The following is a 17,532-nucleotide window of genomic DNA, read 5'->3' on the forward strand; positions in this document are numbered from 1 at the left end:
ATTCATCATACATATACATCAAAGCTTCTTAAACTGTGGGTTGTGATCCTGTATGGTGTCCTGTAACTGAATATGGGGTTCCTGAAATTATGCTTTATCAACAGTAAATGTTTGATTTGTGTATCTACTTTATATGCCTATATATCCAAGGTTACATAAAAATTTATCAGGCAAAAAGTTTGAGAAGTGGGGCAGCTAGATGGCACAGTGGATAGAGCACCAGCCCTGAAGTCAGAAGGACCTGAGTTCAAACCTGATCTCAGACACTTAACACTTCCTAGCTGTGTGACCCCAGGCAAGTCACTTAACCCCAATTGCCTAAACAAACAAAAATTAAAAAAAAGAAAGAAAAGTTTAAGAAGCCCTCATGCACATAACCTGTGTGACCCTGGGAAGTTCATTTTAATTTGGGCATAATTTTCCTTATCTGCAATAAGAGGGTGTTAGTATAGATTTCCTGGAAGTTCCTTCTAGGTCTAAGTTTGCAGTCCTGTGAATTGATCCCTACTCTGTTGGCACAAATCTCCGAGGCTGAGAGAACACGCTACTGCTTGGAATTTAGGACTGCTCCCTTTTCTACCCCTACAGATCCTTGGCCCCTGCTGACCTCTCCAAGAGTGCAGGATTGTGCTGATGTGTATGCTTGGGAGTTTCATCCAGTCCCTGCTGCTGGTGGGGGTGCCTGTGGCCACTGTGCTCCTGCTGTTACAGTGCCTTCGTTGGAGCTTCCCCTGCAGCAGGCGTCAAGGAAATTCAGAGGGCCCACAGGGCCAGGAGGAGCCAGTTCCTGAGCCCATCTCTCTGCCAGAAGATGGGGCCTCCAGACAGTTTCAGCCAGCCACCCTGACAGAGATGGCCAGCTTCTATCAGGAGCTGCACACACCCTCTGAGGGCCAAACTGTGGTGCGACAACTGATGAACAAGCTCTTGGTGTTTGCATGGCGTCAGGTGGATCACCTGGGGGGCTGTCTGCTGCTCAAGGACATGGGTATCTCTCTGTTCATCCCTCCAGGTAACGGATCTGTGCCTACCCTGGCACAGTGACTCTGCCCCTCTCTTTTACCTCTCCTGGTTTCCCTTCTTGGCTTTTACTTTGCCTCTTACCTCCGTTGGGGATGACTGATAATCTTTGGCTACAATAAACATTATTCCTTGTTATTCTTCCCATCCTACCTCCCTCTATACACCTTCCAGCACTAACTGTTACCCTGGCTATATTGTCCCTTAAGGCTTTTCTGTCCTCTGATGCCTAAAGAAGCAAAGGATGCTCAATCTGAAAAAAAAACAAAAAACCAAAAACCTTAGAGATTATCTGAAGTAGTGTGGTTTAGTGGACAGAGGGCTGGAGTTGGAATAAGGAAGATCAGGTTTAAATTCCATCTCAGGGAGTTATTAGCTCCAGGGTCTCCTTAAATCATCCAACTTTGGTTTTCCTCAAACTGCAAAAATGGGGTTGTAAAATCTTATGGGGGGCAGCTGATTGGTGCAGTGGGTAGAGCACCAGCCCTGAAGTCAGGAGGACCCAAGTTCAAATCTGGTTTAACAAATGGCCAGATGATTTGCTTCAAGTCACATACCTGGACTGGAGTAAAGTGATAGAACCCTCGCTTTCTCCTGAGCTTAGCCCAGTGTTCTCTCTCCCAGACCACTGGCAGCTTGGTGGCATAGTGGATGGAGCATAGGACTCAGAATCAGGAAGTCAATCAACAAATATTTATTAAGTTCCTACTACATAACAGGAACCTTAATAAGCATTGGGGATATGAAGAAGGACCAAACCTAGTCTCTACTCTAAAGGAGATCACGTTTAATAGGGAAGACAATATGTAAAGAATGATGTACAGATGACTAACACACCAGATAAATTGAAGATAATCAGTAGGGGGCAGGTATAGAATTAAGAAAGTTGAGAAAGGTTATAGAAGATAAAATATTGGCTCGGACTTGAAGGAAGGCAGTAGTCAAACATGGGAAAAGAGAATTCCAAGTATGGGGAATAGTAGGTGAAAATGTCAGGAGTCAAGGGGAGTGACTTATTGGAGGAGACCAATGTCCCTGCATCAAAGTGTATGTGAGGGAGTGATTGGTATAAAGAGATTGGAAAGTCTGGGAGGGGCAGATTATTAAGGGCTTAGAATGACAAACAGAGGATATTATATTTGATTCTGGAAGTGATAGGGAGCCACTGGAGTTTGTTGTAGAAGAGGAAGATCTGGTTAGCCCCACTTATTAGGAAGATCCCTCTGACAGATGAGTGGAGGACAGATTGTAGTGGGGAGAGGCTTCTAGCAGGAAGACTGAACAGCTGCTTCTTGTTATAGTCAAGATGTGAGGTAATGAAGACCTACAATAAAGCTATGGCAGAATCAAAGGAGAGGAGATCTTAACAACAACCCTTAGCAACAGATTGGATAAGATAGGGTGAGAGAAAGGGAGGAGTTGAGGGCAACACTTAGGTCGTGAGCCTGGTTGATTGGGAAGATAGTAGTGCCTTTGACAGTAATAAGGAAATTTTGGCGAGGAGGATTTGGGGGAGAGCTACTGAGTTCAGTTTTGGATATTTTGAGTTTAAGATGTTTATGGAGCATCCAGCTTGAGGTCTCCATTGGGCAGTTGGAGATGTGAGACTGGAGAGCTGTTAAGGTTGGGTATGTAAATTTAATAATCATCAGCATAGAAATGATAATTGAACCCATGGGAGTGGATGAGAGATACTCTCTATGTGACTATGGGTAAGTCACCTAACCTGACTGTGCCTCAGTTTCCTTGCTTATAAAATGAGGATAATAATAGCACCTAATTTCCAGGGTTTTTTTCTGAGTTTAAATCCAGCCCTAGAAACTTTCTGGGTATGTGAGCTTGCACAAATCACTTTAACTCTGTTTGCCTCAGTTTCCTCATCTCTAAAATGAAGATAATAACATTTGCCTCCCAGGCTTTTTGTGAGAATAAAATGAAACAAATATTTGTAACTTTAAAACTCAATTTAATGATATTTTGTTACAACTACAACTACTGCTATCGCTATTACTATTACAATGACTAATACTGCTGTGACTACTGTTACTGTTACTACTTTCCCTCTAGTCATGGATGCACACACATATGAATCTAGGTTTATGTACACCATTTACATACTGTTGCTGCTGACCTCTTAATGTTGGCTCTCCTTTCTAGTACTTCCATTCTTTCTTCCTTTTCTCACACCTTCACTAGACTTCAGCCCTGTTTCTGTTCCTTTCTTCAATGTCCTGCACTTCCCTCTTCCCCATCCTTCAGATAGTAGGACCCTTGACACCTCAGTACCTCACTACCAGTGTAACTGAGCCCCATCTGGGGCTGTGCCCTCCACTTCTGCCTGTCCTGACTCCCCTGCTCTGTGTTTTTCTTTCTCTAGGTGCAGTAGCTCTGGGACGCCGGGAACAGGTATCTCTGGCCCTGGTGTGGGACTTGTCTGATGCCCCCTCACTGTCGAGTACCCAGGCCTTGGTGAGCCCTGTAGTGGCGTGCAACCCCCATGGAGCCTCCTTCCTGAAGCCCTGCATGCTCACTTTTAAGCACTGTGCCCAGAACCCTGCCTATGCCTGTACCTATTCCAGCAACACTGCCCTGCTTGATGCTAAGGTCTGGAAACCCCTAGGAGAGCCTGGGGCTCACACTTCAAGAGATGAGTGCCGAATCCCCCTCTCCCACTTCAGGTAGGGTTGGTCACCAGCTCTATCTACCTATTTTTTATACTTCCTCCCCTTGTCAAATCAAATCTGCCTCTAACAATCTGGACAATGCTACTCAGTACAGAGTATTCCCCAAAATGTCTTAGTATTAATTTAAGCTATTATAGGTTAACACTTCCAAAAGACTTTTGAGATGCTCGGTATATCAGTCTAGAGAAGTTAAAAACTATTGATGGATTCAGAATTTGACCTTATAAACATTTATTCACTAATAGGGATCAATTACCTAATTTGTCAAATATCCATTATGGACCAAGCACTGGGAATCCAAAAAGAAGCAAAAGGTAGTCTTTGTCCTCAAGGAACTTACAGTGTAATGAAGGAGACAACAAACAAATAAATATTTACAACAAACTACTAGATAATTAGGAAATAATTAAGAGAAGGAGGGCACTAGAATTAAGAGGGGGTAGGAAAGGCTTTCTCCAGGAATTGGAATTTTAGTTAACACTTAAAGGAAGGTAGAAAAGCCAGTAGGTAGAGCTGAGGATGGAAAGCAATCCAGATATGGCAGCCTGGAGTCAAGAGGTGGGGTGTCTTGCTTGTGCAAGATCCAGAGGCCAGTGTCAAGGAGTCCCATGTAGGGGAGTTAGAAGTCCTAAAATGTACCCACAGGCACACACAGACAGTCATTTAGGAGCATACATTCTTAGCAGGAACCTCATAGGGAAATAGTAGATTTTTTCTCTCTGTGATAAAATAGCAGGTGTATATGTACTTGGAGCTATAGTAGCAACCCTGCAAACATACAGCCCAGGCCATAGGATCATCTTCTCACCTCACTGAAGAAGCATCAGTGAACTTTGGTAGGTCTGTGGGTTTTGGAGCAGCCTTGGTTTGTTGGTACTTTCAGGATTGCACTGCATATCTCCTGGCATAAAAAAAGCTAGAAAAAATGCCCTAAAATTGTCTACTTTATCCATCCATGACCTACTTGCTATAGCAGGCAGGGATGCCACCCAGAAGTTGAAACACAAAAAAATGAATCAAAACTTTTGTGATTGTGCACATGCTTTTGGATGACACAAAATTCCATTGATCTGAAATATGAACAACTCTTATTGCAAGAGAATTCAGTAGATATTACATCCAAATAGCAGCTCTGAGGGAAATAAGGCTGGTAAATGAAGGTCAGCTTACTGAAGTTGGAGCTATATACTTCTTTTTCTAGAGGTGCTAAAGAATGCCATGAAGCTGATATAAATTTTGCAATTGAACTAATTTAGTTAACAAACTTGGATGTGTCACAAAAATAGTGAATAACTGGCCCATGACAATGTGATTGAACTTACAGAAAAGTGCCATCTCACCATCATCAGTGAATATGATCTTGAACCTTGATGAGGTTAAAGAAAAATTTTACAAAGACCTGGAGACCTGCATTAGCAATCAGCCAAAAGAGAACAAGCTTATAATTCTGGATGACTTTAATGCCAGAAAAACCGCTAACTACCAGACATGGTAGGAAATTTTTGAGAATGGAGTCAGAAACAGCAACTGTAAAGATAACTTCTTACTGAAGATGTTCTCATCACTAATGCTATCTTCCAATTATTTAAACAATAAAACATCATGGATGTACCCTTGAAGTAAACATTGGCATTTAATATACTATTATGGGAGAAAAGACAGACAAGATATGGCAATGATAAAGGATACATGTGGTGCAGAGTGATTAGACTTATCCTCTCTAAGCTTAACATTCACATTTAACAAAAGTGGCTCCCCCAAAGCAAGATGACTACTAGAAGACTTAATGTCACTAGTTTAGAGCTCTCCTTGGAGTGTGAGCTTTTATAGCTAACATGAAGAAAAAGCTGAGCAACTGTGGAACAGAGTAGGAGTGGGCAGGATTCAGAAATTTGGTGTTCAGCATTGCATTTATTCATCTGGGCCAGAATACTTGCAAACATCAAGATTGGTTTGATGAAAGTGATGGGGAAATTCAGAAGCTGCTAAATAAGAAATGAGAACTCCATGGGGTTTACCAGCTGGATAATTCATCCTTCTCCAAGAAGGTGCAATTTAATGTCATCAAAAAATGAAGTGCAGGAAAAACTTAGAAAGATACAGAATTCTTGGCTCAGTAAGAAGGGAGGTGAAATTCAGTTTTATGCTGAAAGTATAAGATAGTAACAATTCAAGGTCCTTATGATACCCTGAAGTCTGTTTATGGGCCCAAGACTTATGCACCTCAAGTTCTCAGTGTAGATGGAATCACATTGATTAGTGACAAGGACTTGACCCTGTAGAGACAAGCTGAACACTTCTATATTGTTCTTAACAGACACTCATCAATTAATACTGAGGCCATTGACCATATACTTCTGGTTGAAGTCAGTTCCTCTCTAGTCAAATGTTCAAGTTGAATAAGAAGTTCTGAATTCCATTTGGCTCCTCTTGTATGGTAAAGTGCTTGGTGCTGATTCTATCAGCTGAGATTTACAAAGGCAGTGACTCATACAAAAGCTGACTGAAATTTTCTGGATTAGATGACAAGAGGAAGTTATTTCCCAGTTCAAGTTGCCTTCATTGTCTGTCTCTATGAAGGAAAGAAAAATAGGTTTTCCTGTGACAATCATGGGAAAGGGGAGTGGTTCTCTCTTAGTACTGGCAAGATTCTTGCAGAGTCCTCCTTATTTTTCCCAAGAAAGGTGGCCATATATCTGAGATCCAGTGTAGATTAAGAAAGGACCAAGGAATGGTTGATAGGGTTTTTGCTGCTGGACAATTACAGGAGAAATGATGGGAGTATAACACAGAGCTGTATATAACATTCATCAGTTTGCCCAAGACCTTTGATGCCATTAGTTGTGATGGTTTATGGAAAATTAGGGCAAAATTGCCTGGAGAAGTTCATCATTATTGTACATTAGTTTTATGACAACATGTTTGTCTAAGTTCTGGATAATGGACAATGCTTCCCCAGTCACCAATGGAATGAAGCAAGGCTGTGTACTTGTGTACTTGCTCCCATGCTTTTTAGCATGATGTCGTCTGTGATGTGATTGGACACCATCAAAGATGAAAACAACATCCTAGTCAGCTACTGGATTGATTGTAAATTATTTTTAATTTGAAAAGTCTATAAAAATGGAGGGAGAGTTGATACACAAATTTTTTTCCACAAATATGGTACTGGGAGGCAGCAAAGTATGGATTCATTCTCTGATGCTGTATTAATTTTGACCTAAAAATTTACAACAACAAAAAAAAAACAACACAGGTTCTCCATCAGCCAACACCACATTATCCATATGTGAACCATCAGTTACAGCAAATGGAGAAATATTGAAAGTGCTATAGGTAGTTCATTCATTCTAACAATATATTTTCCAAGGATGTATACAAAGATGATGAGATTGACATAATTTTTGCCAGACTTAGCCCAGTGTTTGGGAGGCTCTAAAGGAAAATGAGGGAGAGAAGAGGTAATAAGCCACCTGCTAAATTGAAGGTCTATAGAGCTATAGTGCTGTCCTCACTATGTCTGTGAAATCTGGACAGTTTACCAGAGTTGTTCTGGGAAACTGAAATGTTTCCATTTGAATTGTCTTAGGAAGATTCTGAAGTTCACCTGGCAAGATAAGGTATTAGACATTAAGGTCCTTTCTTAAGCTGAACTGTCAAACATTCAAATTACCACAGAGAGCACAATTCTGATGGGCTGGCCATGTTGTTTGAATGTCAAAAGTATATTTTCCTAAAAGACTATTTTATGGAGAACTTACACAAGGAAAGCACTCATATGGAAGTCACTACTAAAATAAATAAATAGTACAAGAACATTATCAAGTTCTTTCAGAAGAACTTTGGAATCAATTGTGAGTCATGAGAGACACAGGCATAGGACCATCCAGTATAAAGTGCTCATAGCAAAGAAGGTGTTGTGCTCTGTAAGCAAAGCAGAATTGCAGTAACTCAAAAGAAATATGAACTATGAATCCACTGATCACCACTCCAAAGAGATCCTTTGTGGAAAACACATAGGAACATTATTGTCAAATTTTGAAACATCCAGATCAAAGAGAAAACTTCACAAGAAACAAGAAAAAAAAAACCAAATCAAATATGCTGAAGCTACAATCAGAATTATACAGGACTTAGTAGCCATAATAAAAGACCACAACTCCTACAAAGTATCTTCTAGCAAGCAAAAGAACTAGGTCAAAAATATCATAGCCAGCAATATACTATACTATTGAATGAGAAAAAATGGTATTCAACAAACTTGCAGATTTTTCAGGGCTTTCTATCAACCAAACCTGAACTTAAGAGAAAATTTAACACATGAGTCAATATCAAAGATCAGTTTCAAGGAACTCAAATTATTTATATTTTTTTACATGGGAAATGTATAATATATGTTTAAGATTGACATCAACAATAAAATAGCTCAAAAGAAAGATTGGAGCAGAGTTAAGGTAAAAATAATATATAGATGAAGTGAATAGACACAGAGGCATTAGAGGGGGGAATAAGGCTCAGTTCTGAAAATCTACTCATATTGAGAATAGGCTAAATAGGCAACACTACATATAGACCATGAAGGGTATATAGCACCTCCAAAACCTATAAAGAAATAAGGGGAGGGATTAGTAGACAAGGAAAAATAAGAAGAGGGAAGAAGACAAGGGAGAGATCCATGAGTGGAGGGAGGTTAAGTAATAGCAAGGCAAGTTAAGGAGCAAAATTAAAGCAAAGAATCATCAGGGAAAGATATGTGTATGTTTGTGTAGTGTGTGTGTATGTGTGTGTGTGTGTATATATGTATATATCTACATATGTATACATAAATATAGAAGGGAGGAATGAAAGGGGAAAACATAATAAAGTAAAAATGATGCACCACAGAGAACAAAAGAACAATTTACAAGGAAGTAAAGAAAAGGTGGACACTCACAAATATAACTTTTTCTACTAATATATATATATATATATATATATATATATATATATATATATACATATTTGTGTATATACTTTTTTGACCTGGTAATTTGTAGTCACATATTTTGTTTTCTCCCTGATGTCATACTGGACACATGGCAATGTTCTCTTTTGTTTTGTTTTATATTCCTTTTCTGTTTTTTTTCCTTACTCCATCTTCTTTTTTAAAAAAAAAAGTAAGATATGCAAATTTAGAGATATCTTAATTCCAAATATTCTTAAGGACTATTTATACCCAATCTGTAGTAGAACCTTCTGAGCTTGTACTGGTCTGATTAGCCACAATTGAACACACTGTACCTTGATCTTAACACAATGATGTCATTTTGTCCTTTTTTGAGAATGAAGGGCAAACAGCCAGAATATATAATTTATATAATAATTTATAAATCTACATAAAATATGTGTGTATTTATTATATAATATATAAGTATATATGTGTATATAATATAATATGCATATTATATAGTGTGTACATGTGCTAGTGGTTGTTATTAACAAACATATGTATTTATATTATGCTCTAAGTTTTGCAAAGCCCTTTAAAAATCTATTATCACATTTGGTTTTCAAATAACCTCTAAGGTGAATGCTACAGTATTATCCTGATTTTACAGCTGAGTAAACTGAAGCTCAGGAAAATGAACAAGTTGTCTATAATTACATAGCTAGTTAAGTATCAGAGTTGAGGTTAGAATTCAGATCTCTCCAGACTCCAAATTCCATACTGCTATATCACCCTAACTCTCTTGTGACTTACTTATTGTGTTAACATAATGAACTATTGCGTTATACAAAATAAGGCATAATTCAGTCTTGATTCATTACAGCAATGCTGATTTTTTTAGTTGACTATAATTATCAGATAGATTAATGTATGCAGCTTTTGTCTATTTATTTCCACAATCACTCCCTGTGAATTCCCCCATCCCCCACCTCTCATGTTTATCTGTCCTGTTTTCCTGAAACTGTCTTTTCTTTGTTTCTGGTTTTACTGTCTTTCTGTCCAGAAGTGTCCACCTCCTCATCCTTTTCATCAGTCTTATTTTCTCTGCGGTCCTTACTTCTTTACTCTTTCCTCACTTTCCAAACCAATGTTGTGACATAGAGCTGGTGTTCCCCACTTCAAGGGAGGAACAAGCTAAGCACACGTGCCCCTCCCCATCCCCTGTGATGAACTGATTTCCAGCTTTTCATGAGTCACTCCTTTCCAGTACTGTCCTTCCCGGCACTCCCTGCTCCTAGCTCTCCTCAGGGCCTCACTTCCTCCTTTCTACTGTTTCCCAACATTCCCAGTATTCAGAGTCCATTACCGAAGTACAGAATGCTAGATCTGGAAATGATCCTAGAGATCATGGAGTCTAGCTTCATTGGGAGAAGAGGGAACTGAGCCCAGTTTAGAAGCCCATGTGGGGTCTCAAACCCATATCCGTGGACTTCAGCTCCAGAGGCAATTCTTATTAGTTTCCTTGTCTGTCAGCATCTGGAGCTAGGTCTGAGTCTGCGTCCTTTTACCCATCTCCCTTGTCACAGATGCAAACTTCCTCACCGGCCCCCAGCACTGCTCCTCGTGTCCCCTCCTGTGCTGACTGCTATGCAGATAACAAAGAAGGGTCCACCTTTTTTGTCTCTTACCATCTTAGTCTCTATACCTGTGTTCTGGAGGCTCCCAGTGCGTGTGATGCCCGAAAGTGGTTGCAGTTGGCTGTATTCTGCTCACCCCTGGTACCAGGACAGTCACACTTGCAGCTACGTGTCTATTTTCTCAACAACACCCCCTGCGCCCTGCAATGGGCGGTGACCAATGAGGAGCCTTATGGTGGGCGCCTCCGCGGGCCCTGCCAACTCTTTGACTTCATGGGAACTCGAGGGGACCAATATCTGAAGCTCAAGTATATCTCTGAAGGTAAAGTGGGATGGAAAGAAGGGGGTGGTGATGTGAAACCAGACAGCCCAGAGGGAGCCAGTGAGAGGCAGCCCTGGGACAGCACAAAGTGTCCTGGAGTCAGAGTCAAGGATCCTGGATCTGCTACTTACTATAAGTGACCTGGGGGAAGCCATTTTGCATTTCTCAGGTTCCCTCTATAAAATGAAGGCACTAGATTAGATTATCACTAAGACTGTCCTATTATCTTAGAACTTCTCAGTTCTGTGATTCTTAGATTGCAGATACTAAGTGTGGGGTGATAGTAGGGAGTCTGAAGCATGGAGACAAAGGAAAGACAATGGAGGAGAACCAGAGAAACCAAGAGAGAAATGAGCACAGGTAGCTTTCTTACTCCCCCCATCCCTCATCAAAGAATGGGATGGGACTGAGATAAGGGACTTTGTTATAAGATAATTTAATTTTGTGGCATGAAAATCCCCTAGTGGGATTTCATATCCTTCATTTGTAGGATGTGTTTCTGACTATTACAAAGTAGCATGTCCAAGAAGAGCCAAAGAACTTTTCTTATTTGCCACTGAATTTTGCCTATTTCTTCCTGCTATTGTTCCCCCTCATCTCTCTTGACTTTAGTGAAAAAGAACTTGGAAGGTCCAGCTTGAAAAGACTCTGTGTGTATGTGTGTGTGTGTGTGTGTGTGTGTGTGTGTGTGTGAGACGATGCTTTTCCAAACCAAAGATGAAGTTAGTCTTGGGAGCTAGGAATTCCTGAACTTTTTCTCTTTTCTCAAAAATAGATTGAAAGAGATATAGATGGTAGCTAAGGGGTGTGTATGTATGTGTTGTGTGTGTGTATATGTTGTGTGTGTGTATGCTTACAGGTACACATCCCCTCCTTCCTATCTCAACCCTTCCCCACAGAGTGACCTGCTCTCCTCTGCATCCCCAAACTCAGGCTGGGAAAATGTGGATGACAGCAGCTGCCAGATGGTCCCCTACCTCCACATTTGGCATGGAAAGTGCCCCTTCCGCTCCTTTTGCTTCAAGAAAAAAGGTAATCCAAGAATGCTTCCCTTTCCCTTTTTCATTATTTCTAGTAGCTGTAAAAGGGTTCTGAAGCCTCTGAGCCCCAGTTGTACCAGCAGAGACATACAAGATTTTGTAAGGCAGAAAAATAGATAGGCCCCCAGCTCTGTAGTCCCCCAGTCCCTAGAAGAAACCCTTCAGAGCCCATGTCCTCCTGGGAATTAGAAAGCAAGACTAGAGGAGGGTAGGGAGGGCAAAGAAAGTAGAGTCTTCTACTATGCTTTTCATTCATCCACTTTGGCCTCCCTCCACTTCCCCTGCTCTGTTTTTCTTCCTCTGTTCCCTTAGGAACCAATGAAGATGAAGATAACTCAGCACTGACCAATGAGATTATTGTCACCATGCATACCTTCCAGAATGTAAGTACCAGGGAAATAGTGTTGTCAGGGAAAAGGAAATGGGAAACCTATGGGACCGAGGGATTTGGGGAAATGGAGAACAGAGTGAATATGGTTTTGTTAACATAATTAAGCAAATGGAGATAAAGTCCTTTAATGATTTCTAGTCCATGAGCCCTGAAGATCAGCAAGAGAGTTTATAAAGTATTTAATTATCCCTACCAAGTCATAGGGTGGGAATTACACTTCCTTTCCAGGTTGACTTTTTAAATCAAAGAGAAAATATCGCTCACCTTCAGAATAAAGAGAATGAAGAAAATGGGGAGACACACTGGTAGTAGGTATTAGAAACACTGAGTGGGGTTTCCACTGAAGATATGAGGTGAGTGGGAGCAGGATTAGCTTTTAAGCCAAGCCAAACCAGTTGTAATTTAGGATCTCACATTTTGAGGGTCCTCTATGTTCATTAAGTAAAATGGTCTGAGTCTCTACATTTTGGCATAGTTTATGACCTCATAGAGGAATTTAATCTGAGTCTGAGCAGGAAATAGAAATAATCAGGAAAAAGGGGGCAAAGAAGATAGGGAAAGATTAGGGAAATCCCCTAAGACCTTGAGACAGGGTATGGAGTTGGGGGTAAAGGTGTGTGTGTGAGATAAAGGAGTTTGAATTATCTTTCCTTTCATTCACTGGCTCCTAGTTGATTCCTTGCTTGGTCTCTTGAAGTCTGTGAATCAGTCTTTGCCTCCCACCTCCTATGGGGCAAGGAACAAAATGGCTCTCAGAGAATTCTCCCCTGACCACTTGTTAAAACCCTCTACTCTCCTAGGAATAAGAGAGCCCAGGGGAAGAGGTTTCTGGCTGCTTGCGTCTTTTGGTAAAGTGGTACTAGGACTGGGAAAAAGGAAGCTGAGCGCTGCAATTCCATCCGGGTCTACCTTCAGCAGGAGGTTCCTTGTCAGGATTTCTAAGCCCTGTTATCTGTTCCCCCATGTTTTCTATCCCTCTCCTGACTCAGGGCTTGGAGACCAAGTACATGGAAATCCTAAGGTTCCAGGCATCAGAAGAAGAAACCTGGGCATTACCTCCTCCAGTCTCCCGACCTGCCCCATGCAACAGGTGAGGCAGGAGATTGGTGGGAAATATCTAGGATATCAGCATGGAGATCCTGGCTCAGCCGGCTCCTCCAGACTTCCCAGGAGTGATAGGGAGAGGTGTTGTGCTACTGGAGGAAGAGCCACCAGCTTGATCTAAGATTTCCTCCTCCTCCCCAACCACTTATTGGTACTTTTCCTGCTCAGGCTGCCTCCAGAGCTCTTTGACCAGCTACAGATGCTACTGGAGCCAAGCAGTATCACAGGCAATGACTGGCGCAAGCTGGCATCCCACCTAGGGCTGTGTGGTATGAAGATCAGGTATGTGAAGCTTGCAGAAGCAGCCTCATTTAGGAGTAGGAAGGAGGATGTATCTGGGACAAGATGGAACACTTTTCTGAGTCGGGCACATCTTGGATGTACCACACTTGAAGGCTTGGTTGGTCACTGGTATTTTCTTTCCCTTTTCCCCCATCCACCCTCCAAAGGACAAATCAATTAGCTAATCACAAAAGCTGCATTAAGCATCTAAATATTCATCCTTGGCCCATGTGTTCAGGGGAAAGAAAATATGGACTAAATGTCACCTCTGATAAAGGACCTAGAGCAAATTACTTAAACCCTCTCAATTTCCTCAGTTATAAAATGAAAGGTTGAGTTTGTTTGGCTGTTGGGGTCCCTTTCAGCTCTAGATCTTTGAGTCTTTGAAAATATAAAATAATGATGATCTGTAACGATGAACCTGTTTCTTGAAGTCCTTGGAGTATCTATTTTTTAATCTATATACATCTTTCTATACATACATAAATACAAATGTGTGTATACATACACATATATATATTTCACACATACACACACACACACACTGATAATGATTTGTAACAATGAACATATAGTGGATTATCACTATAGCATCAGCATAGAGTTGAAGTTCAGAAAGTCATTTTTCTGAGAGCGTATAAAGAGAGGAAGAAAAAGGGACTGGGATCAAGGCTTGAAACCCCTCCCAACATCTTCTGACTTCTCTTCTTCCTGGGCAGGTTCCTGTCCTGCCAGCGGAGTCCAGCAGCAGCTGTCCTGGAACTGTTTGAGGAACAGAATGGGAGTCTCCAGGAGCTTCACTACCTCATGACATCCATGGAGAGATTGGACTGTGCCTCGGCCATCCAAGTCTTCCTTAACTGCAACCAGGGCCAAATTCGAACACCATTAGGCACTCCAGTCATAGCCCACAAAACTGGGTTCAGTGAAGACTTGGAGCTTGATGTGAAACTTTGAGCCAAGGTGATAGCTGTACCACCTTCCCAAACTAGCAGGGCTGGGCAAGGCTTGGGAAGGGGCTGTGCTTCCAGAATCCATTTTTCCAAAGTTTCTAGATTGGAGACCTGGGCAATTTTTCCTTTGGACATCATGGAGTAAATGAGACATCTATCATCAACAGGTGGATCCTGGGGCTAGCACCCAGAGGTACCAGACCTTTTATAATCACTCACACACTGCCTACTGAATTCAGCAGGGGACTACATAGTGTGGCCAAGGAAATCTGCCCTCCCTGCAACTGCCCCTCATCTTATGTTTCCACTATTTGTGGATGGATAACCACCAAAATCAGGGAAGGGTTGGAGGGAAGCAATAACTACTGGGACATGAAGACTTTCTGACTTGACCAAATTCTTTTCTGCAGACATCAGCAGCAGGGTACAAATAACAGAAGGCTAGTTGGAATCCTCCAACCTTCATAACCCCCTGGATTATCAAGGATGGGGGAGATCTTAGATTACCTCACTCTATGTCCTCATTCTACACATGAGGAAACCTATCTAGAGAGTTTGTGGAACTTGTCTAGGTGATGGCCGATCAAACTGAAATCAATAGCATTTGTTTTTTTTTTTTCAGTATTTACTATTTAACCAATACTGTGTCAGGCACTGTGGGGAAATATGATAAAGACAGAAAGTTGGGTCTCTGCCCTTCTGGAGCTCATGGTTCTGGCTGTGGTAGTGAGACCAACAGGATTGAAATCACAGTAAACACTACAGGTGCAGTCAATTAATACTGTGTTCAGAGGATCAATTGGTGTGGGATGAAGTAGTTTATGAAGGCTTCTTAGAGGGAGAATTTAAGCTAGGCCTTGAAAGGGGATTAGAATTCAGGGAGAGAAAGAGAAAATTCTACATGGGGCAGAAGAACATGGCCCAAAGTGCAGGGATAGGACTGAGTATGGTATGTTTGGATCAGTGTGAAAGGATCAGCTTGATAGTGAGAATAAAGGGAGGGGAGAGAGGAGGAGATCCAGAGTTCAGATCTCACCTATCTGTCCGGCTATTTCTATTCTGTCTTTCCATAGCTTTCAATCTCTGTACTTTTTGATCAGAATGTTAGAAATGGAAGAGAACTTTAAGGTCATGGTAATTATTCCCTTTATCATTATAAGTTTAGAGTTATTGCACCCTCCAAGTTTCTTCTTCCTTCTCTGTGACTCTGTCTCAATTTTTCTCTTTCTGAAATTCTTCAGCAGGCAGTTTGCAGCATATCAATGTTCCCCAAAGGCTATTAAAAAAAAAGCAATATATAGGATATTTTAATCACACCTCTAAGCTGGCTTAGAAGGGGTTAAGAAAAAAGGGTAGCATAAAAAGATATGTTTCCAGCTGTGGAATGAATCTACTCTAATACTGGTAATTCTTAACTGGTGCTCAGTTGGCCAAAGACAGGCAAAGCATCTATTCGGCCACAAAAAGTTTGGCTTTCCTTTATACTTGAACAAAATAAAATGGATGTTTCCTTGCATATGTTTGTATTTTCATAACAAATGCAGAATTGTGTAAAATAGGATTCAGCAGCCCATGTATAAGATGAATATACAGATTGAAGTGGAATGTCCTACCCCTAAATCTTGAGGAGATTAGAATTCCACCTTTGTGGGGATCAGGAGTTCACCTGTGCTTAAAAATCACATTTAGCCATTATCTATTTAATTTTTGAAGCATAGAAATGAAACTCTTTTTTGATGGGGTGAGGGAGGGTTAGAATAAAAGCTGTTTTCTCTCATTGTTCTAGAGGATAAGTAGTTCTACTCAGACCTGGAAGACAACAGATAAGGTAATCTTGGTAGGCTTAACATCCCTTCCCCGCCTAATTTATATTCTGCAAAAGTTAATCACAAATATGGAGTGAACATATTTATCAAAGCAAATAGTAAAAAAGGAAGGGGAAGTCTTATAGATTAATTTAGTTGACACAGGGTACAATAATATGAGGGCTTAGCAATTTAGGGATAAGAAGAAATCTCAGCTCACTTGGACAGAAGACAATCATATCAGAGTAGTCAATCCAGACTCTTTGGGGAGTTAGGGGTTGGGAATCAAAGGATGTTTTGGGATGTAGCTCCTTCCCACAGGTTTGTGGCTCTGGGATTCCTTTAGTCATCATTCAAAATCTGTCCTTTTTCTTTATCCCTCTTTCTTCTCTCTCAAATGTCTTTCAGCCAATTAAGTAAGAGTCATGCCAGAGGACCACTGTGCACACAACTTTCAAGCTCATTTACGCGTTCAGGTTGCATTTTGTTGGATAAATCAATTTGGGTGTGTGCAAATGTTAGGTGGATAAAATTGGAGGTATAAAAATGCCCTGTTATTCTGCTGATATTCTTCAAGAAAAATCACTCTTTCTTTCCTTTTTCTCTATAGGGAAAACTCACTGAGAAGTGAGGAGCAACTTTTTTGCCACTCCTAGAGTTTGGACTATTGTTAAATATATAGAAATTTACAAACTATTAGCATCTCTCCTCTGCCTACCAGAATCAGCTATCATTCAGTGTTTTTTCCTCTTCCCTACTTATCCTCTGGAATGACTGATTATTGTCATAGAGTGTGGTTGATTAAATCTCCAGAGAGGAATGCAGGGAAGAGGGGTGGTGACTGAAATTAAACAAATATTCCCCCCCCCCCAAAAAAAAAAAACCCAACAACACAAACAAACTCAAAACATCACAAACCACTTTCTAGGGAGAAGCGAGGCAAGACACCCAGAGAAAGCTAAGACTCCATCCTTTTTTCTCAGTTATCAGACCCTCAATTCTCCAAGCTAGTCAAAGCATTTCCGTCAGGATTTTCATCAAATTCGTCTCATGATCTTGTTGGATTCTCTTCAAGTGATTAAGAGGGGAGTGAAATTTTCTTGAGTTCAGCCTGAAGCCCCCAAAACAGGTTCTCAAGTATTCTGGAAGAGAGGCATGGGAAACTGAAGAATAACTGAATGGTAAGCTAGGATTGGGAGACCTAACTCCAGAAAATCCATTCTTGCACAGCTGGATTGTGGGAAAGGAAGAAAACAGACTGTAGTGGAGTCAGACCTGATTTCATGTCCTGCCTCTGAACTAAGAAGCTGTGTGACCTTGAACAAGTCATTTAATCTCTGAGCTTTCTCATCTGCAAATGGGAATAA

At 40.9% G+C, this 17,532-nt stretch overlaps 1 protein-coding gene across 1 annotated transcript; it reads left to right on the forward strand.

The window, feature by feature from the left end:
• Positions 1-535: 535 nt before the first annotated feature.
• UNC5CL (unc-5 family C-terminal like) lies at positions 536-17,048 on the forward strand. The gene is made up of 8 exons (XM_031964899.1): positions 536-1,012; positions 3,398-3,698; positions 10,328-10,590; positions 11,524-11,622; positions 11,943-12,013; positions 13,011-13,111; positions 13,294-13,407; positions 14,127-17,048. Exons 1-8 carry the CDS (start codon positions 634-636, stop codon positions 14,362-14,364), a joined length of 1,566 nt encoding a protein of 521 aa, XP_031820759.1. The 5' UTR covers positions 536-633; the 3' UTR covers positions 14,365-17,048.
• Positions 17,049-17,532: the final 484 nt, after the last annotated feature.

This window comes from Sarcophilus harrisii, chromosome 4 (genome assembly GCF_902635505.1).
Source record: "Sarcophilus harrisii chromosome 4, mSarHar1.11, whole genome shotgun sequence".
NCBI classification, from domain to species: domain Eukaryota; kingdom Metazoa; phylum Chordata; class Mammalia; order Dasyuromorphia; family Dasyuridae; genus Sarcophilus; species Sarcophilus harrisii.